Raw genomic sequence first — 23,338 nt, 5'->3', positions numbered from 1 at the left:
TTAAAAACTCAAATAGGGATTTATTAATTTAAATAATAAACAAAAACAACGTTATCTTGAGTACCGATAGTATTGAGCTCCTCTTCCACTGCCACTATTCGTCCACTCCCATTCATCTCCATCTTCCTCTCTCACATAAGATCTTCTTGGAGTATACCCTTCTTCTCGGTCCTCCCAAAAGTCTTCACCACCTTCTTCCTCAATAATTTCTAAATCTTCCTCATCTATGTGATTCGCCATCTCCTCATCTTCTTCTTCCTCTTCCTCTAAAATTTCTTCGAGACCATCATTCTTTTCTCTTTGCATTTCATATTCCACTTCTGCTTCTGGGATTTCTTCTAGAACTTCTCTATGCGCAAGAAAACTTTGTCTGCTTCTTGATTGTGGGACTTCTGTTACTTCTTCTATATCAACGTGATTTTGATCTATCTCCTTTTCCTGATCTGGATCTTCTGCTTTTTCTTCAGATTCTTTTTCTTCGTCTTTGCTTTCTTCTTGACCTTCAGATTTGAATGAGAAAGTGAACAGTTTGTGTAGAGACTGCATGGGTATGACGAAAGTCAAAGTAAGAATTGTTGATGATAACAATATTGCTGATATTTCTTGGACATCAACCTGGAACAAGGACATACATTATTATAAATTCGATACTATAAAGACATGTATCACAGATGTTTATGTAGGTTATTATTAGTATTTTTCGTGATTATGCTATACCCTAGACTGTGTTAATTTAATAGTCACCTACGTAACATTTAGAACCTTTGTGGCAAATCCTATACAAAAAAGTTCCATGGTAAGTTTTTCTATATTTATTACTCTTCAAATCCAAATTAGCATCAAGAATACTATTGAAGCTTTTCTTGCTAATTGATATAATTAAATACATATTTTGCATGATAAAAAAATCTGCTATATGACCACTGGGGTTTTTAACTTTTTTTATAACTTACGTCTCTGCATAAATAGTTATTGATACTATATTATGTCATACGGTATAAATAAAACTTTTCTCATTGATGACTATTATTTATTTTGTCTTCTTAATTTGGTTTGTTTGTCTTATCTTGTGTATTTTTCTTCAGACGTCATACACTACTTGACCGGATGGGAAACCCTGAGAGCTCTCACCAAGTTTAAAATTCAATCAAATTGTTGATTGGTTTCTCTAGCAGGTTTATTTACTACAAAGATTTTTTGAAGAGAAAATGTAATTCGAAAATGTTTCTTCTTGAACCGCTATTTCGACTTGAACGCGAGCTCTTGTCAAGCCAAGACGAGCGAGCGTGTTAAGCATTACTCCACCGGATCTTCCTCCATGCGTTTTTTTTTTATCTATGTTACATCAATGCCTTTGGTCTTGGTTCCATAAAAGACCATTAACCAGGCCCTAGGGGGGACAGAGTCATCTTCTCTGCCCTCCACTGGGGCAATTCCTGTTCGCCTCGTCCTTGCCCCTTGCAGCAGACAGAGTACTGCGGGGCGGAAGGCAAGAGGGAAACCACTGCCCTATTTTCCCTAAAAAAGTAGCTGCACCGACAAGAGCGTGGCTCTTAAATTGAGCCGGCGCCATGTATCTAGAATATTATATTTGACAAGAGCTGCGGGTACAAGTCAGATTTTATCGATTTAAATTTTCTCTTTGTGAGTTTCCCTAAGCACGGATAAGTGATATAAAACAAAAATCATTAAGTAAAGATTTTATGATATAAAATGTAAAAACAGTCACATTCATTGGTAACCTTTACTGCATTACAATTCAACCCGAAACCAGGCCTTTTCTGCCATAGAAATTAAAGATCTAGTTTACTTCAAAGACGGCTAGTTTATGTTTATGCTTACCAAAGACATAAGGGTGAATTCAGAAGATGTCCTGACGGTAGCTGCGTTTGTGAGAAAAACCACAAACTGGCAGAGGTACAGGGCATACGAAAGCCGGCTGATCAGAACTAGAGGTCTACAACATAGCAGGCTTGATAGGAATCCTGAAAATAAAGAAAACTTCGGGTTATACCAAGCTAGGCCCCAGTGGGTGACGAACAATGGGGGCCACCCGGGTTAGATGATATAACTTCATCTTATCAGATTATGCACGTACAGTCATGAGCAACATCATGTTCCCACTTTAGAACCTTATCGCACTATCATATTTGAAATTTAATGAGACTTACGGTTTCATTTGCAAAAAAGTTAATGTGACATGGTTTCAAAGTGTATACATATTAGTACTCGTGACCGTACTTCAGCTAGTTAGTCCTTTCCAATGAACGATATCGTTGCCTTATAGTGAAAACCACGTAAAGCGTTTTTCTTTTTAAATCACATTCAAATTTTTTTTTTCGACAAAACCTCGGTTTCTTTCAATAAATTTCATCCTAAATAAAAATTGAGACCACAAATGTCTACAGCGAGGTTTTGTTAACAAAAATCACATCTTAATGTACACATATACATAAACTCACGCCAATTTCCCACCACGGTAAGCTATGAATGACTATAGAATATGGAATTATATTTGCTTCTATCCTGACATACTTATCTTGTTTCCTCCACATTCATCAATCGTTTCATACACGCACGCCGGTTCAGAGTAGATCTTATTGAAGCTTTTCTAAGGGCATCTCTAATTTGGTGAATGATGTACATTCTAATGTCACTCGCGACGATATGATGACGTCTTCATAGAATATTACTTATCACGGTACTAAGTTTTTGTCAATATTACAAATCTGACGATGTAATGGGATTTAACTTCTTAAGAGCTAATATTATATTGACATGATCAATAATCACTCATTTTTTTATGTATTTATTACACGTGTAATTCTATTCTAATTGTAAGAAACGGTTAAATAATGATGTCATTGACCACAAAACTGATCGAAGTGATACAAAAAGCAGATAAAACCGGATTTTACTTTTTGACGATTCTGTTTGACGTTAATAGGTGAGAAATATGATTTCATTTTCTAGTATCTAATCTTTTTGTACTTATTTTTTTATAAATTCAAACTAAAATGCGACCAATACAATTTATTTGGCCTTTTTTACCCCTTTTGTTAATGCCTTTACATTTCGATTCCCACATGTCCTATAGTACTACTTCTAACTACAGCACTGATGACCTTGTCTTCAGCAAAATTATCGCCGTCAATATCTTTTTGTTCCTTCTCATCTTTCTTTGTATTCTTCAATAGGTAAATGAATGATGATGGAGATGTGATGTAAAAGACGATATAGTGACTAAAATTGAGAATGATGATAGGATTATGAAAGCGGTGAATGTTGATGGTAGGGCTGGCGGAGGAAGTTCTAGAAGGACGTATATTGACCAAATTGAATATGTCCTTAGAAAAAGGTATAGTAGGTGGGAAATAGGCGTGAGTTTATGTATGTATGTAATAGGTAAATAACTAAGGGTTCCACCGCACCGTGTCTATAATTTTTACCATATCTCCTTGCAAATGATAACATTAAAAACAGCGTATGATTTCATTCAGTGGTTTTCAAGATTAACTCGAACATACATTGGATAGACTCAATTTTATAAGTACCAAGTATTGATCGATAACTTTTCAATTAATTACCTGGAGTACCAGTATGAACAGCGTAGATGAGCCATCCAATGCCGATGGCAGACGCGAAGGGCGCAAACGCAGCATATTGGGCAGCAAATGTGGCGTTATAGCGGTATGTGGTGGACCCTGAGTCGAAACCAGCCCACAACACTGAACACCACATCGCAGTGCTTACTAACCAACCCAGCCCACGGTAGAACTGAAAAAGACAACGGAAATACGTACGGTCACGAGTACTAATATCCACTTTGAAACCATGTCACATTAACTTTTTTGACAAATGAAACCGTAAGTCATTAAATGTCAAATATGATAGTGCGACAGGGTTCTAAAGTGGGTACATGATATTGTTCATACTGTACAAGATGAAGGACACAGGTGTCATAGAATAAAGAAAAAAACTCTAAACTCTCCACTCCGCACAAATTCGTATCGAACGCCGACTTCATCCCGTTAGGGTCTTAAATGCTCGGAAGCCGCTAATGAGTAAAGGAGAGAGCACGAAATGTGTCTCATTCGCACTTACGCTTTAGATGGCACACTATAAGAATGAGATTTTCGTAAGGAGTTTCTGGACTGTACCGGTGTATAGCGGTAAGTAGCAGAATAAAACAGACAAGACAAAACTCACGCCCGTAATCGTCCCGGCTGTTAACACTGTTAAGCCAATTTTGTCCAATGGCTAATGAATTGGCTACTAGCTTGCTAGCTCAAACATCTTCACCATTCAGCAACGGCGCGAAGTGAAAAAGGTGGTGTATACTCCATATTATTATGCAGTTACAGTCGACAAAAAGGTGGCTGAGTATAGGGGGGTTAAAAAGGTCACATTGTAGCAATTCATCTAAAAAGCAATATTGCTATTCGATATTTCTTGACATTACGTACTTGTCTTTTATTTTATACGCGCAAGTGTCAAATTGTAATGAGGAACTTTCTAGGCTACGTTTTTAAAAACAATATGATACTGTACAGATTTTCCCTCGTTTAACCTTCTAATTCCATAGATAACAAACATAATAACTATATCTTTTATCTTTGCTTTTAGGAATAAATGATGACCCTTTTTATTACACCCAGGCACAATAACATCTTCACCCATTATTATTTTGATCAAATTAAAGAGAAGCAATATAGGTAGCAACATAATTATATACATAATGTGACCAAAATATCAAACAACAATTATTTTATATATGCTTCTGGCTTTACATTTTATTTTGGACTTATTATGTACCCGAATAATTAGAAAATAAGTACCTAATTTTCACGTTAAAGCTGTACAATGCCTTCTATATTGTTTTTGTTGAACTAGTCTGGAAAGTTCTTCATTCTGTTGTTTAGATGAATGGCTTTGGTGTGGCTTTTTAGGCCCCCAGTAGACTGTACCCACGTAGGGTTGTTTGTGTTACATTTTAATCTAAACTCAGTCATTACCTTGCCATGTTCAACCCCGTTCTTCAAATCCAATCCCAGGTTTATTCCCACGAGGTAGGGTGTAGAGCGATGGAGTATCGAGGTGTAGCTTAACCTTGCCGTTCTGTAGAGCTGACTTACTCTGTGAAATGATAACATTGTTATTGATTCATCATTAGAATGATATTCGTCTGAAGCACGGATCATCTTACTTTCGGATAATCAGGTGATCACAATACAATACAAATATACTTTATTGCACACAACATACAAAATAAGTTTTAAACAAAACATACACGAAAGATACAGTACAATCTGGCGGCCTTATTGCTAAGCAGCAATTTCTTCTTGAATAGGTACCACCTGATTACCTGTAATGTCCTAACTAAACTAAAGATCGCAAAGTGATTTTTGCGATGTATACATTGTTTTAAGTTTACGCGGTTATTATCATAACCCGAACCCGTTATTATGCGTTTTGCGATGTATCCCCAACGTGATTAGAACCCGGAACCTCCATATTATGAGCCGAAAAGCAGCTAAACACATTCTATGCTCTTTCTTCATATCTGGGCCAATAGTGGTGGAGACAATTTCTTACTTGTCGTTGAGCGCTTACACCATTAGGCAAGTGTTTACAACTTGAAATACGGCAAAATAAGTGTCTAAAGTTACTTCGTTACTGTTTTTAGTGTTGTTTTTTATACGCAATAAAGCGTTTTTGTATTATATTCCAAAACTAAAATATCAGACGTAGCGAAAAAAGGCTGCCTACTTGAAATAGGACTGGGCTGGACATGTTGCCCTAATGCCCGATGACCTCTGGGCCAAAAAAGCTACAGAGTGGCTACAAATGCTGCCAGACGCTAGGGAAGGCCACGAAAAAGATGGCGCGTCGAGTTAGACCGCTTCTTGAAACGGTGGCACGAACAAGCTGGGGACAGGGAGGAGTGGACGAAAGGAAGAGAGGTATTTGGTGTGCGTCAAGCTAGCGGCCTCAAAAAAAAAATGGGCACGAAAAAATAATTTGACCATACCAAAAAATAGTACTCTTATTGAAAAAAATAGTACCTGTTGTAAAAAAATTAGTACCATCACGGTTCTGGATTTATAGCCATGTTTTATTGCACTTGCTAGCTTGACGGTGAGCGAAATTTGGCGAGAGTTAACGACAAGGTCTTTCGCTTTGATTTAAACGCCAAAAAATAGTATCGAAATAGTACTCACCCCCTGCAAAATACCGAAAGTAGTACTTCAACGGTTCCAAAGTTATAAAGGTAGTTCTTTGATCCCGCTAGCTTGACGTTTTGAAAATACCTATTATCTGGGGAATGCTTGCATACTTCAGTTTGTAACTAATGTCAATAAACTCGTATGAAATAGTACTCCCTACCATCATAATTTGGACCTGATTCTCTTTGTAGAAATATGTCAAAAAGTCATTATAACCTATGTCATACATTTATCAAGACGAGTACAGTCGCGAACAAAATTATTACACATGGTCAAGAATGTTGTCAGATTTCAGTATTTTTCCCCATTTTTGGGTAAAAATTGGTGAAGTGCCAGGGTTGTTAGATGAAAGTAATATCATTGTTGAAACTCTTTGAGTTATTCTACAAATACTGCAAATTGTTTATTAACAAACACTTCGATCCGTAACAAATTCAACATGAAGGTATAAATTATAAAATAAAACAGCAGATTAAAAATGTATTATGATGTATTAAAATCACAGATTGTTTTCGATAAGAACTAGACCCATGCAGCCATTTTCTATTAAAATTAGTGCATATGGGTGTATGCAATAGGAATTTTTTGTAATAGCAGCACTGAAGTGCAAAGAAATGGTAGGGTAGACCTCCAAAATGGCAATACTTACGAATAAATTGTGAGGTTATGTAATTGTCTACGTGACTGTATCAACAACAAATGTATGGCATAGGTTATGATGATTTTTTAACATTTCTACAAAGAGAATCGGATCAAAATTATGATGGTAGGGAGTACTATTTCATACGAGTTTATTGACATTAGTTACATACTGAAGTATGCAAGCGTTCCCCAGATAATAGGTATTTTCAAAACGTCAAGCTAGCGGGATCAAAGAACTGCCTTTATAACTTTGGAACCGTTGAAGTACTACTTTCGGTATTTTGCAGGGGGTGAGTACTATTTCGGTACTATTTTTTGGCGTTTAAATCAAAGCGAAAGACCTTGTCGTTAACTCTCGCCAAATTTCGCTCACCGTCAGGCTAGCAAGTGCAATAAAACATGGCTATAAATCCAGAACCGTGATGGTACTAATTTTTTTACAACAGGTACTATTTTTTTCAATAAGAGTACTATTTTTTGGTATGGTCAAATTATTTTTTCGTGCCCATTTTTTTTTGAGGCCGCTAGCTTGACGCACACGGTATTTGCCCTGCAGTGGGACATTGAGGGCTATTATACTTCAATAGTGGACAAAACCCATGGATAGATAGATTATTTATTATATTAACTTTACTTTTAGGTATTTATTTTTTATTGCACCATCCCGCATCCAAGTTGTTTGCAAATGTTTGTTTCCTTTTGGTGGTTGCCTGGAAGAAATTGCTCTAGAGCAATAAGGCCGCCCAAATTGTACTGTTTTCATGTGTTATGTCTGATTGTTGAAATTTTAGTTCTGTGCAATAAAGTATATTTGATTTGATTTGATTATTAAAAATGGCCGTTAGTAGGTTGTGTACGTCAGGTTTTATTTATAATAGAATAATTAGAATCAATACTTTTATTGCAGCGCTTATAATCTTTGGATTTACTTAGTAATTATATTAGGGGCTATTATGCTAAGGACGTTTGGTTGTTATAAATCTGTTACTTTGTTGTATAGCCTTTCCACTATAAATCTGTGCCGTTATCTATCAAAATCTTTATTTGCAACAATGTGTACACAAGGTAAGATGGATTAAGTTTAGTGGATCGTAAATCGTAAACGGATTACAAAGTTATTGCGACTTGCTGACTTTAATCATTCAATTGGCCTTAGCATAGACACCTGTGCCCTTTAGTGCGCTTACAGATCAGCGAAGATGGTCTCGAATATTTATCACATATTTTGTTGCAGCACCTGTGACTTATTGTAGATTTGCCGCAGATTGTATTAATTACTTGGCCGCACAAATGGAGAACGCTGAATGAATCGACCATGTGGATTGATAGCGATAAGCACTGAATGAAGGAGTTTCAAATTACCCAAAACAAATCGTATAGAGGTACTAGTCCACCACCACACATACTTTGAACTTTCCAAGTCATCTGTACTTTAACATTTTTGATGAGTGAGTCAATCTGTGATACTAATTATAATAATGAGATGTTATTTTCTCTGGAACGGTAAAAGGCTTTTTATCAAAACTTGGGATTTTAGTAACTAAAAGAAAGCCTTACTAGATCTTAAGTTTGTAGATTAATTATATTTTAAGTTATAGAGAATCGAAAGTGTAATTGTAACCCACGCCGCGGGTGATTTATCGCCTGTTTGCTTCGCGAATTTAGCTGACAAATGGCCGTGTATCTATACTCATACTCATTTATTCAAAAAATATTATTTATTTATTTTTTTATAAATTTTACTATTTTTTTATTTCTCTTATTATTTTTTTTTATACTTGTCTTAAGACAACTTACGTGACTCCATGATATGCCAGCAGTGTAAGTCGATGGTCCCTGAAGTAGGTGTAGCGGGAGTAACCAGCCAGGATGTGAAGAGCTGGCAGGATGAACTTGGAGACGATGTGTCCTGATTGCACGGCCCATACTATGATGCCTCCAAGGATTGTTAGTTGCATGTCCAGAGCTAACTGGTGGGTTTGTGGTGCGCACTGAAAAAAGAAAAAAAAATACAACATCTTTCTTTTTTTTTAAACATGGGGGTTTGTAGAAGCTAGCCCAAACTAGAATCATCTCCCTAGCATTATCCTCCTTTTCACAGGGTCCGCTTACCTAACTTAAAGATTTGACAGGTCCGGTTTTTACAGAAGCGACTCCCTGTCTGACCTTCAAATCCGCGAACAAGTGATTATTTAGAAGATATGAATGCATGGGATTAACTGTCTGAGAACTGATATTAGGCAGCTAAATTACTCAATTATATAAAAATATTTTATGTTTATTTTTTTAAAGGTCTAGGGCCTTGTGCCGAGGTTTTACTTGCAGCTTCTTTTCCCCGGCTATACAGGTTGTGAGAAGCTGCAGTAGTTTTAGGCGGATGAGACGTTCGTTATGTAAAAATTGACGATTTAAAGTGTAACTATGTTACCTACTGAATAAAGTTATTTTTGAATTTGAATTTGAACAGAAAACCAGCCTAATAAAGATTAGGTCACGTACCTACGAAAATGCATAAACCAAACATGCATAGCCTTAACTATAATACGCTCTACATATAATAATAATATGAATAAACTTACAAACAGTTTGTAGGCAAGCATGTCCCACCTTAACGCTAATCAAGTGAGATAGTCAAGTGGTCACACGAGTATCTATTTATCAATAACAATAAAATGGAAAGTGAAAGCTCACCATATCTTCAAAGCCGAAGTAATTCTGCACATAAAGCAGATTCCACCACCAGCTTTCTTCGCAGACCTCAGCGTTCTTGGTGACTAGCGTGCCCCACATGGGACCGCTTGAGGTCAGGTCCCAAATATATGCGTAGAATAATACCACGGCTAGAAGGGCTGGCGTTAATCTGTAAAGAATAGATGATTGAGTACTTAATATCAAGAACAACAACATATTCAACAACAACAACAACATATTAAACAACAACAACAACATATTCAACAATAACAACAACATATTCAACAACAACAACAACATATTCAACAACAACAACAACATATTCAACAACAACAACAACATATTCAGCCTATATACTTTCCACCGCTGGGCACTAGGCCTCCCGTCAATCAACCGGAGGGGGTATGGACCTTACTCCACCACGCTACTTCACTTCTAGTTGGTGGAGGTGTTTTATGACTAATAGCCGGAGCGCTCCAAAGCACGGAATCATCTTACTTTTTCGGACAATCAGGTGAATCAAGCCTGCAAAGTCCTTAACAAACAAAGGACAGTCTTACAAAGTGATTGTACAATGTCCCCATCGGGAATCGAACCCGGACCTCCGATCTTGAGCCTAAAACTCTAACCACTAGACCATGGAGGAGGTTGAGTACCTACTTACTTACTTTTTATTTGTCTTCTACTTACGGCTCTATCCATTTCTATAGAAAGGTTTATTCTAGATTCGGGTTTAGAGTTGGCCCCAAGCTAAAACTCCCAAGACTACAAGATCTAGTCACAAAGTTTAGTACGATCTACTCTAAACCAGCGTGCGTGTATAAACGATGAATGTGGAGGAAACAAGAGACTATGTCAGATTGCCTCTGCTTATCCCGGTTGGAAATAGGCGAGAGTACAATACGACTGTTATAAATTTAGAAAAATAATTTGCTCAAAAGAGAACCTAAGAATGTCAGAATAAGAGGGAAAGAAAATAAAAACGGAAAAGGCAATAGCCAATATAGGAAACCCATCCATCTGCAATGTCATCTTTAGGTATGTGATGTACAAACCAATCATTAACGTGTGGCATTCATCACGTAAGACCACAGAGCACAGAACATAAATACGCTCGACTGTTATAAAGGTGACACAACAATATCGTGTCACATCGCGGTTAATGCATCTTTAGACGAGACGACATCAAGCGGCTGTCATAATTTGTTCTTAAGTTTAAATTTAGAACACAAAACTTCAGCTAAATTGTTTGTACAAATTATACCTAGCTTCTAACTATCTGGATATTATATTCCCATGTATAATAAAAATAAGTTAATAAATAGTCTGGTTATGTGCCGCGTTATACTTTTGTTTCTATAATAATGTTACTGACAAAGGTGCTTCTAGTAATAACTCGTTTGGTTTAATGCTCTGTGGTTTCGTCCCTCTATGGCTGTTTTTCAAAAGAGGCCAACGCCCTCTCGACCTCCAACCTTCCATTAATAACTACAATTTGCATTTAATCAAAATAAATTATGCCCATACCGTAGTTAATATTCATATAGTAAAGGTAGTCAGGCGGTTTAATTTTGTAATTTGGGATGGTCATGGTTTTAAACATGTTTTTAGAATGATATTTTTATAATTCTAGAAAGATCAGATGACTCAGCGCAAGTGGCAAAATAAGATTGAACTTTGACCCAATTTAAAACAAAACGAAACACGAAAAAATGGCCTTGTAATAAAATACAAAAATATCCTTCGCCAACATTTTCAAAGGTAAATTTTAAAAGCATCCTGAAAAACTTCAGCCGTATCTCACGTCGTACCATCACTTTGTACGCCATAAAAATGATTCATGTCACCTGGTAGCCACTTTACTTACCACAAGTTACTTACATAGTCAGTTAAAAAGAAAGTCGCATACAAAGTGTAACCACAGTAACGCAAAATATAGAGTAGTATCTATATTTAATTAGAAATGTGAATTGTTCGCTGTCAAAATGTCCTATACATTGCGAAAAGTACGGAAATAATCTGACCATTCGTAAACGCCTACATGTTTTTAAAGAGCATCACTTAGTTAACGTTGCTGCGAGTATTGCTTTGCACATTTCATGAGGCGTGCTAAAAGTTATTAGTAAGTATTCTAAAAGGTTATTTAGCACAAATATCGTACATTTTCTATTTCTATCCTGCTTGATTCACGTATATTTGACGTCCCTTGTTGATTCGTTTCGGGCCCTATGACGTAAACGTAAAAAATATGTCCGTCATTTGGGGACCGTGCGTGGGAGAAAAGGGAATATATTTCTCAACGCGTATTGATATGCATAATTATGTTCATGGAGTGCGAAGTCTAAAATTGCTTTTATGTAGGAATATTATAGTTGAGAACGGAAGTCAATAAAAGAGTACACACTAAACCGAAGAGAATAAATTGGGTTCAGAGGTACATCCATCGCAAGACGAACTACCCTCACCTCACCGAGCTTTCTATTAAACCATCGTGAAAGTGGTGAGCCGTATCGTCGTCTATACCTAATGGTCGAGCCAACTGTGTTAAACTGCACTTAAGATAAGTTAATAACTCATACCTGTTGGGAACCAGCAAGTTCGGAAAATAGTTACATACCTGAGGTATCTGGTAAAGAGTCTCCAAGGTGCGCTGGACGTGTCGGAGATCTTCTGCGCAGTCAGGGCTCCGCTGAGCAGCAGGAAACAGTCGGTGTACATCCAACCCGCACGAGCCCACGACCAGATAGGGGAGCTTACTGTCTGGAAGGACAAATGAGTGATTTATTACAAATCTCACGGCAGATTCTATACGAATCTAATGGAACTTCTTCTATCGTGTGGGTTGTTAGGTGTATTACCAACCCCATCAACCCTGGTGTCAAAGTTACTATTGAGCCGGCAAAGGCCCCTGACATGACTCATGTAACGACTACGTACTTATATCAGTAAGTAGTTACCGGGACCATCGGCTTAACGTTCCATTCCGAAGCACGGATCGTCTTACTTTCGGACAATCAGGTGATCAGCCTGTAATGTCCTAACCAAACTAGGGATCACAAAGTGATTTTTGTGATATGTCCCCACCGGGATTCAAACCCGGGACCTCCGGATCGTAAGCCCAACGTTGAACCACTGGACCACCGAGGCCGTTACTAAATACTTTATAGCCTTACTCTTACACGGAAAACTCAACGGCGGTCCGCATTTCACACAAATAAAACGTGAGTCCAGGGAGGAACAGTGGTGTGGAACCTTTTTTATGCCGGGAATATAAGCAGCTATAGTAATATGATAAACTAGAATATACGTATTTATAATCTGAAACCAAATAGGCTTTCAGGTCTCAATTCTCATGAGGTTCACATCATCTCGTTGCAGTCTGAATATTTGGATCGTTAATACTCGTTATTAGTAGCAGATATCCAGTATCGACGCGGTGCAGTGTTTACCCTGCCATAGTTATTTGGTGTAGTTTGCAAATATACGCTCAAACTACCCGTACTAGGTACAACTTGGTTAACATGGAGTTTGCATGTTTTGTTTGATAGGATCGTTCGCTTCGATGTTTTTGAATGGTAATATTGTGCATACTGTTGGATTAGAACAATATTTTCCTTCTATATAAAAACTAGAAGCTCAAATGTAGGCGGCAGCATTGTTATGTTCCTAAATTTTGATAGTTCTCCATACTGTCTAAGTAAAATTCGTGATAAATTGCTATAAAATGTGGAGCAACGTGGATTGTATCCCGCCTGAAGGATGAGTTACGAAAAAGAAAAGCATCCAGTTGGAAAAGGCAGTTTTGTTTGAAAATATTTTTTTCTAAGTTTTCTTCTTTCCGATCTTTAGGGGATAAATATAATACATGATAAAACTCATACAAATATGAGTTATAGCGTAAAAAATATAACCAAAACATTATGTTTATTTACTCAAATAGTATGCGGAACTGTCAAAATTCAAGAACACTCAGGAGTAGCGACGCAATACATGGGATAGGCAGTTATTATCCTCGAAAACTTAGAATGTTCTATTTCGGTTATTATCTCAAAAATAAATCTCTTATAAAAATCAAGTCATTAAATCATCTCAAAAAACCTACAATGTGGCTTTCTTCTAAAAAAGAAAAAAATATAAAAAAGTATTTTTTTAAACATAAACAAAGCTTGGATGAATTGGACTTTTTAGACCCCCAGAACTTTCAGAACGAAAATTGATGTTCTTCGTTCGATTTCGACCCGTCCAACAATAGTTACTCACCAAGAGAAAATTTAAATTGATAAAAACTGACTCGGACAGGACTTGAACCCCAGCTTTTGTCGAGCCGGGACGAGCGTGTTAACCATTACACCGCCGGGTCTTCCTTCTGTCCATGGGAAATTCTTTTGATCTACTTATGTATCTTTTTTATATAAAATATAACTTTAAAAAAAATATTTTTTTTTTCAATCAAATAGAAAATTTAAATCGAAAAAAAAAATTGTTTTTTTTTTGATTTAAATTTTCTGTTTGTGAGTTTCCCGAAGCACGGGTAAGTGCTATAAAAACAATCATTTTTGAATAGTTACCTCGGTAATCTGAAGGCGATTGGTATATGGCATAACGGCGACTGGCAGGAACTTGTGAGCGACCAGCAGCGCCAGGGTGGCGAGACCTCGCACTCCATGGATGCAAGCGATGTCGTCGTCAGTGCCTGGGGCGACCAGCTTGCTGATGGTGCGGTACAGGGAGAATGAGCTGAGGAAGCCGTCTGGAAAATTTAAAGAAAGAAGAAGATAACCAACCGCAATTGAAGAATTAAAAAGATTCTGGAGTAAAGAGATTTCAAAACTATGTAAGTATTTATAAAAATATAAAACTGTATAAAAAGGTGCAAACTCGTTACGCCACAACAAAAAACAAGTCGGTAATTTCACATTTTCACAAAGAAAAATGAATAAAAGAGAAAATATATTTTATATTATATTTATAAATAGCTACCAAATTCAGTGTTATATTAAATAACGGCTTAGACGAATGTATGTCTGCAGTAACTGTTTTAATTATGTAGGTCGCAGATTCAAATCCCGGGGACTTGTATTAGATTAATACTCTGCGCTACTGAGACTTCTACGTGGAGTGGATCATCTGTTCTCTATAAACTTGTAAGTAGTTGCCTATGACATACCTCACTGGACTGGCAATGTATGGTAATAGGGTACCACTAACTACGCATTTGCGAGGATTTGCATGACAATCAGCTTGATTCTGTTCGTTGACAACTGTCCTAATCCAGCTGACAATTAAATTTCTGCTTTTGTTTCAGATGAAACACCGAGCAGATGCTGGGTACTCTATTAAGGGGCCGTGAGAAACAAAAAAAAGTTTTTGCACTAATTGAAAGGAAAAGGTGACTTCTTGTAGATTTGCCTGCAATAGCATTTAATTCTTGATCTGATAAATGGGGCGCGCTGATTGCGTTCGCTATTTGCTATATATAGTTAGTTGCTAGTTGCTATACATATATAGTTTAGTTTAGTTAGTTGCTATATATATAGTTTATTAAGTGTTACAGGTCTTTGAGAGGCATTTCAGATTAGGTATATGCGTTTGTTTTAAGTACCATTATATTTACCTGACTCTTTACTTTCTGGTTCTTTCTCCTCTTCATTCTTAGTCTCATTTTCTTCACTCTCAGTCTGGTCATTTTCTTCATCATTTTTAGTTGGTTGTTCATCAGACTTTCTTCTAGCTAAGAAGTCTTGCAGAGTTGCTATGAAGACCAGAAGAATTATCACGCTATAAAAGGACCTGCAAATATTGATACATTTAAATTAGTATACATTTTTTCGTAAATGCAGAGAAGGGGGAGGCCTTTGCTCAGCAGTGGGACATTAATTAAGCTAAAGAAAAAATATATTTCGTGCACCATAATTAATAAATATATTAGGTACTGATACGAGCGGTTCCAATTCGTTCTTGGCTTTTTATCTAGTTCTAATGGCCATACAAATTGCTAATCTGAACCGAATAACTACCTAAACTACTTTGTCTGAAAATCTGTGCCTCTCAACAATATACTTTTCAAAGGCCTCCGAAGCATCCTTTACTTTTGCCTAAACGCTTATTATATAAAATTATCCAACTGTGTTCTTATACCAGTTAGAATCTAGTTAGTAATTAGATCTATCTAATTACTTTGCCGTAAATAACAGAGTGAAATAATTCGCACTGCGAACAAAATCGCTTTAATTAAAAACTTGGAAATTGCAGCTATGATTATGTAGTGCAATTTGTAGGCGAGCTCTTAAAAGTCAAAAAGTTCAAGCCAAGTTTAAAAGGTTTCGAACCTTACGGTTGGAAATATGTAAAGTATTTTATTTCTTATAATATATTTACATGTAAGACGTTTTAAGAGTTTTAATGGCAGTGTGCACAAAGGTACAGTCATGAGAAATATCATGTACTCACATTACTACCTTGACGCATTATCATATTTGACAGTTAATGAGACTTACGGTTTCATTTGCAAAAAAGTTAATGTGACATGGTTTCAAAATATATACATATTAGTACTCGTGACCGTACGTTCATGATTTAGCGCTGCATAAGCGTCACGCTTGTATCCCCGAAGAGGTTGGCAGAGGTGTAATAGTATCCATATGACACACTCCTCATTAGTTATGGTTAAATGCCATGTGTGTCAGGTGAATTGTCATTAACCGGGCACAAATCCTGGAAACCACGTCAAAACAATTATCTGTGACGTGAATTCAAACTCATAAAGCCAAATTCAGTGGTTTAAACCCCGAACTGGGATTGGAACTCGTGACCATGCGATGTAAGTCACGCGTACTCCGAACAGGGCTATCACAGATGCCGCCTTGACGGGGACCTGTGGACGGTGGTCGGGGGACCGCCGTCCACAACATAGGTCCCGTGCTGTAGGGCTCCCCAAGTGTTCCGGGCAGCCCTCGGCGGAGGGGGAGGCTCTTGACGCGCTCCCATGGGCGTTGGGTTTTAGTGGGTATACCGGGTGGCGACACCCGGGGAGTCCCACATAACCACGTCGTCCCCCCGGGCGGTGTGGTATGCGTAACGCATTTCCCAACGTTAAAAAAAAGGTACCCATTTCATGACGTAAATATAATATATTGAATACCTAGAAAGGATTTTCATATCATAAATAAGACTTACAATGTCAAAACAGTAGGCAGTTCCATCCAGTCGTCCCACCAGTCTGCATCTTGCGTGTGACAGTCATCTTCGTCGACCTTGACCCTGATGACGAAGCCTGCTCGATGCTGGTAATGCTTAACAGCATCTTTGACCACGATCTCTGCGTCCTCGGGTGAGCACGCGGCCGGCACGCACACGCCCCAACTCAACGTGGAGAAGCGCGGCACAAAGTGACCTGGCTAAACGAAGTATGGTAAGGCTCAGATTATTGGGTACGGCTTTTAAATGCTGGGCTAAGAAAACGTAAATAATAAAACAAAATAAAGTTTTAATCAAAACATGTCGACGAGAATTGGGTAGTTTCATATGTCAAAGATAAATTGTGAAATTCTGAATATAAATAAAGTCAGATTTAAAGGTGACAAAAAACGTTTTCTTTTATCAATTCAACATATTTATGAATTTCAATAAAGAAATACATTATGTACTTAATAATAAGTGCGACATTCTGTGACGTTTTTCTATGACGTCATAGGTTGCTTTTTCATGCAAATTCAAAAAGTAACTGATTTGCCTAGTTGGAAATTAGCCTATCGTGAACAAAATAGTAGTACATCTTATGATATTTTATCTTGAAGTTTTAAATAGTGTCCATGTGAGTGAAACGCGCCATAGTTGAATGACTTTAAAATGACATGGAAAAAAGGGTTCTTTATAAATAATTCAACAATTCGCAGTATCGGTAAATATAATAACAGCAGTTTAATAAAACCAAAACTCTCACTTCCAATTAGTCACTAATTAACATGAGCAACGAAATCGTTATTGGCATACTTGACATCATTGGGTCAACGCCAATCAGTGCAACAGTTCTGATGAAAGCATGACCATGCGCAAGCGCCTATTATTTAGTATTCTATATCAGTAACTTCGCGCAACATCTCTACGAGGATTGTCAAGGAAAACTGACTATAGACTGAAAAAAAAACTTTAACATAACATTCCTCACTTACCGTGTTATGTTATGTTATATGCATTTTATTTTAAAATCTACCACTGCAGGGCGCAGGCCAAAAGTTTGTTTCCTCAATTGACGCAACCGGAAGTCGAACCTAGGTTTTAGACACTGGGCAAGTTGTGCAGACATTACACCACGGATGTCGTTTTTAGTAGTCTTATTATACGTAATATTTTCTACTTACAAAACTCTACTAACTGTAAATAGCCTAAATACATCCCGCTGCTATGTTTAACCTCCCTTCAATCAATCGAAGAATTATGGATCTAAAAAGAATAAAGAAATATACTCACATCATCAAGCCGGCTCTTGATCAGGTTCTTGGCCAGCGCAAGGTGGACTGGGATCTCCAGTTCTTCATTTTCCGCTTTGACATCCAGTTTCGCCAGGCAGTACTGACCCTGGACTTTCACCACGCTACCAGTGTCCAGCTGCACCTTAGCTCGGCTGTTCAGACACTGGTCGAAGTCTCCCAACTGAATGCCATTGCCTTGGAGTATCCCCGAGGGTATCTTCGCTGTCGCGTCCAACACTGGAATTGTAAAAAAAATATGGTTAGAGACGGTTTTAGGTTAGGGCCACGCCTGGGGTTGTAAATATTGAAGTTTTGACTTTTATTATAAATAGATATAAGATCGAATCTACTTCTTATAGCGGATATCACACCACTTTTGCTATCTTCACTTGCATTAAAACCTTCATACATGGCCGGTTTAGAGTACTCTTGAAGAAAGGTCAGGACCTTTCTTTATAGCATCGTATATTGAATTTCACGCTATCTTGGTAAGACCTTCCCCTTCAGTCACTACAATTATTTTCGCTTCATAAATATGTATTATTAATCTTATTTATTTTATTACCTCTTTAGTATTGGAGGCATAAGAAAGAATTCAATCATGGGGCGGGCGCTTTTCATTTGTTTTTTTTTAGGTTTGCTTCGGATAGCTTTAACTACTAAGCCAGATGATAGGCGCGCTAAATGCAGCACCGAGAGTGCTATTCGTACCAAATCTATCCCTGTACTTTACCTACCTGTTATCATATGTTTTGTATGTTGAAAGTATGAAAAATTAACGTAGTTTAGCCATGATAGCTGTGGTCCCCTGAGGCCAGTTGGCAAAGTGACCACGCAATGTTAACCCAAGGCCAGGGTATGATTATTATATGGTCCCCTGGGTAGAGCGTTTTGATGTGAGGGCACTGTTAACACGCTTCATTGTTTAGTACTAGTTTGTTTACAGGAAGCAACGGTTCTAGATGATTTGATTTCTATTCGTATATTTAGAAACATTGGTAAGTACTTTTACTACTTATTTGCCACTTACATACTTTGCTTCCTTTTACTACTAGTACTTTGTACTTTTTAAGCGATTAGTTTTAATAATGAATCAATTTTGTTGTTACTATAGGCCGCTTGAGGCCGCTTAAAAATTGGACAAATCTCTGAGTTTCTTCAGATTCTTCTTCAGATCATACAGTATATAGCTGCTTATCATTACGAATCACTATTAGTCTTCATCATATTCCACGTCACTTAGGACTAAAACAGCAAATTTTGCTGCAAATTGTCTTCTGACGGCCCGCGGCTCAGCACACCCCACGAGAGATCACGGGCGTGTTAATTAAAGTTCACAGTACGTAAAGCGCCAGCCAATTTAATCGTTTTATTCAAATTTCGTCATCACAGATACAGTACCCTTGACAGAGTAACTGCGTGCTAGTAATTTATGTTTTTTTAACCGTACCATCTGTCGAAATCTCTGAAACGTTGCCAGGGTCAATAAATACAGACTGTGATACTGCTGAAGCCGCTGTTAGCGTCCAATGTACACGCAATGTGATTATAAAAACTAAATCGGTGAAAGATATTCGGTAGCGCTTCTAAAATTACTTACGTACTATAATATCATATCTCTTATACTATTTACGCTCTAACATGGTACAGTCATGAGCAATATAATGTACCCACTTTAAGACTCTGTCGCACTAACATATTTGTCATTTAGTGAGACTTACAGTTCAATTCGTTAAAAAAGTTAATGTGACATGGTACCAAAGTGTATACATATTAATGCTCGTGACCGTACTGTATGTCAACAAGATGAAAACAGAGTACATTTATAGCCTAGTGTGAGAGACGTATCAAGAAAATGCTACTTATTCTGGCAGTTATACGTTATATATAAATAGTACAATAAATCTACTGAACAAAAAAACGTAGAGTACGTTTGGCTGCTTATCGTAGAAGTCGAGTAAGTCCATCAGGATAGACTATAATTACGAGTATATGAGCGATATAGGGTAATGACCTCTTACACATGACATAAATCACTCGTATAAATAGTACTTAATATTATGGCATTTAATTGTTCCATGAAAGAGATTATTCAATTTTTTCCTTACTATATTTTAATTTTAATTTAAGCTATAACGTCCATACTAATATTATAAATGCGAAAGTGTATGTGTATGTCTGTTTGTTGTCTGTGTAGTTTGTTGTTCACGGCAAAACGGAACGACGAATTGACGTGATTTTTTAAGTGGAGATAGTTGAAAAGATGAAGAGAGGCACAGGCTATTTTTTATATCTTTCTAACCCCACACTTCCCCAAAATGAGGGGTGGATGTTTTGTATGGAGCATTCCACAATTTTCAAGATAGAAAGGTAAAAATTAGCATGCGTATTATTTGTCACTAGGTACCAAAAATATCGTGCATCTTTTTTTGGAATTCTGACCCTAACCCCTTCAAAGAAATTTTATATGGGACTTTTCGCAATTTTCAGATAAAAATTGGTACATTAGGACAGGGGAACCGTGTTACCCTGAATTTAACGCGAGCGAAGCCGCGGACATGAACTAGTAACTTATAAGTTATTTAAATGAATATTGATGAGGCATGTAAAGCAAATTAAGCTATTAGGTAACAGTGATTATATCTGTCTGTCGTTTCTATAGCGGACATAAGCCCATGTGATACAAGACAAGTATTATTTTTTCTTATTTATTTTATAATAGCTGCTGTCATTCTAATCAAGCATATTTAACGTAGATTTTCTAATAAGTATTGTTGATAGTGCATGAAATGAAAAAATAGAGAAAGCAAAACTAAAATTATAAGCTGATTTTAATATTGAACAAAACTGACATTTTTAAAAACAATAGAACGCACTGAATGACAATATATTAAAAAAAAAAACAAAACTTAGGACGACTAACAAGTATAGTACTTACTATTCAATGCCCATAATTTGGTCCCTCGCAACTGCCGCAACAGAATCTGCCCATGTCGTCGACATTCCGGATTGTGGATCCGTGAGAAATTCGGTGCAAATGTCGGAAAGAATGCATAAAAGTCCTCAAATTCACTCTGAAGCAAGTTCCGTCTATGCAAAGCATCTGTCACATGTTTTATTTTATCACCACTAGAGTAGATTTCACGACTCTCTAACAACATTTCTGCTGAGCTGTCCTTTTTAAATTTCTTGGTTTCAGCTCCTTTCGATTTATCAATCTTTTCTTTTGAATCGGTTTTCGGTTTTGATTGTGGTTTAGGTTTAACTTCTTTCTGGTCTTTAGGTTTTACATCTTTTTCGGGCTCTTTAGTTTTTTTTGGAGTATCTTTTGGATGAGAATCATCCTTTTTTTCATCTTTCTTCTTTGGTTTTTCAGATGGTTTTTTGTCATCTTCTAGTTTGGTTACTGGTTTTGATTCTTTCTTTGCTTGTTCGGCTTTTTTATCTTCTTGTTTTTTCTGTTTGGCCACCTTATCTTTGCTATCATCTTTTACAGGAGGTCTATCTTTCTGTACATCATTATGTGGTTTTTCAGATTTCTCTGGCTTAGGCATGTGCACCACAGTTTTCGACTTAGCCATTTTCTTCAAACCACTGTAAATGTCATCATCATCGTCATCATCATCATCGTCATCGTCATCATCATCATCCACTTTACCTTTTTTTGCTACCTCAGATTGTGATACTTTAGCTTTTTGTTTATCCGCAGGCACTTTTTTTACCGTTTTATCTTTTTTGTCATCATCATCGTCATCATCATCATCATCATCATCATCGTCGTCATGTTTATCTATTGTTTGTTTTGTTTGTTTGGCGTCAGTTCCCTTGGATTTTTGTTTGTTTTCGGAAGTAGCTTTCTTTTTTGAGGGTTTCAATTTATTATCGTCGTCATCATTATCATCGTCATCATCATCATCGTCATCATCGTCCTTGTCATCATCGTCCTTTACTTTAACTTTTTTCGGCGATTCTTTACCTTTAGTTCCTTTAGATTTTTGTTTTTCTTCTAGTTCACTCTTCTTCCTAATTTGAGATTTTAACTTTGATTGTTCGTCACCATCATCATCGTCGTCGTCGTCGTCATCGTCGTCATCATCATCGTCATCATCATCTACTGTTTTCAACAACACTTTTTTAGATCTAGATCCTTTAGAACTTTGTTTTTTACTTCCATCACTTTTCTTTTTCACGTCACCAGAATTCACTTTTTTGACAGAACTAAGGTCATCATCGTCATCGTCATCGTCATCGTCATCATCGTCGTCGTCGTCGTCGTCGTCATCATCATCATCGTCGTGTGGAGTAGGCTTTTTACTACTGGTCACTTTCTTACTTACAGTGATATCTTTTTTCGCTTTAGCAACTTTTGAGTGTTCATCCCGCTTAAAACTGGTTTGACTTTTCAAAAAATCCAAATCGTCATCGTCGTCATCATCATCATCACTATCATCTACAAACTTATGAGGTTTATTATCAGTAGTTTTATGATGTAACTCCTGTTGTTTCTCGCGAACTGCTTTCTTCAGCTCTTCATAGCGTTTCGTAGCACTTTCAATTTTAACACTATGCACACTAGGGTCATTCACGTCACAATCGTCACACTTATGTTTCTTCAGCTCGGCTTTGAGAGTTTCCTGGAGGTTTTTAGGTAAATCACGTACACGGAATGCGGTTATCACTGTTGCTAGGATGGGCAGGCAGATTATTATTAGAGCTAGCGTCCATCTGTAACGCGCCATCGCCGACGCGGTAAGCGCTCACGGCGCCATTCTCAACACTGACAGATGTAGCCCAACCCTCGGATCCGCTTCTATTTCTGTCACTTGGGATACCGATCATTCAGGAACCGAAGGGATTTCATTCATGTTTTAGTAATTTTAGTGACTTTGGAGGAAGGTACGTTTAGTATTGGGAGTTAATTCGAGTGAACTAGCGGCCGGCCGCAGCTGTGGCACCGGGCCAAGAGCAAGGTAAAAATAGTTGTAGGGGATTGTATGCGCGCGCGCCGGTGCCGTGACACCGCATTGTGATAGATTAGCAAATTGTTGCATTATTTATTGACCTCTTATTGGGTTGAGTCACTTATCAAATATATTACTTTTCAACAAGTTTTTTGTATGAATTATTTTAAAAAATTTGAGAGTCATTTAATTAAAATCTCATCATAATATATACTTATACGAATGGATTTTAGTTATAATAATTATGATAAAACACTTTAATTATCAAAATCTTCTTTAAATACTTTAAATATTTAGTCAAGAAATAAGTAAAAAAATAATACCATGAGCGTAGTTATAGTAACAA

At 37.1% G+C, this 23,338-nt stretch overlaps 1 protein-coding gene across 1 annotated transcript; it reads right to left on the bottom strand.

Annotated features, from left to right (window-relative positions):
• Positions 1-22,973, bottom strand: LOC126366193 (uncharacterized). The gene is made up of 12 exons (XM_050009186.1): positions 20,970-22,973; positions 18,030-18,268; positions 16,737-16,957; positions 15,175-15,350; positions 14,129-14,310; positions 12,178-12,320; positions 9,561-9,729; positions 8,667-8,860; positions 5,016-5,136; positions 3,588-3,777; positions 1,843-1,985; positions 1-615 (listed from the first exon to the last, which is right to left on the bottom strand). Exons 1-12 carry the CDS (start codon positions 22,768-22,770, stop codon positions 52-54), a joined length of 4,143 nt encoding a protein of 1,380 aa, XP_049865143.1. The 5' UTR covers positions 22,771-22,973; the 3' UTR covers positions 1-51.
• Between the last annotated feature and the right edge of the window lie 365 nt (positions 22,974-23,338).

This window comes from Pectinophora gossypiella, chromosome 4, assembly GCF_024362695.1.
Source record: "Pectinophora gossypiella chromosome 4, ilPecGoss1.1, whole genome shotgun sequence".
Lineage (NCBI taxonomy): Eukaryota > Metazoa > Arthropoda > Insecta > Lepidoptera > Gelechiidae > Pectinophora > Pectinophora gossypiella.
Note: the sequence above shows the minus strand (reverse complement) of the source record. Positions and strands in the feature narration are given on the sequence as shown.

What these genes read in the sequence shown, in the direction of transcription:
- LOC126366193 (XM_050009186.1), bottom strand. Translation starts at nt 22,770, where the DNA reads ATGGCGCGTTACAGATGGACGCTAGCTCTAATAATAATCTGCCTGCCC. An exon ending in CAAATTATGGGCATTGAATA is followed by an intron (nt 18,269 to 20,969) that starts GTAAGTACTATA and finishes TTACAATTCCAG; the next exon opens with TGTTGGACGCGACAGCGAAG. An exon ending in AATTCACCCTTATGTCTTTG is followed by an intron (nt 616 to 1,842) that starts GTAAGCATAAAC and finishes TCCTTGTTCCAG; the next exon opens with GTTGATGTCCAAGAAATATC.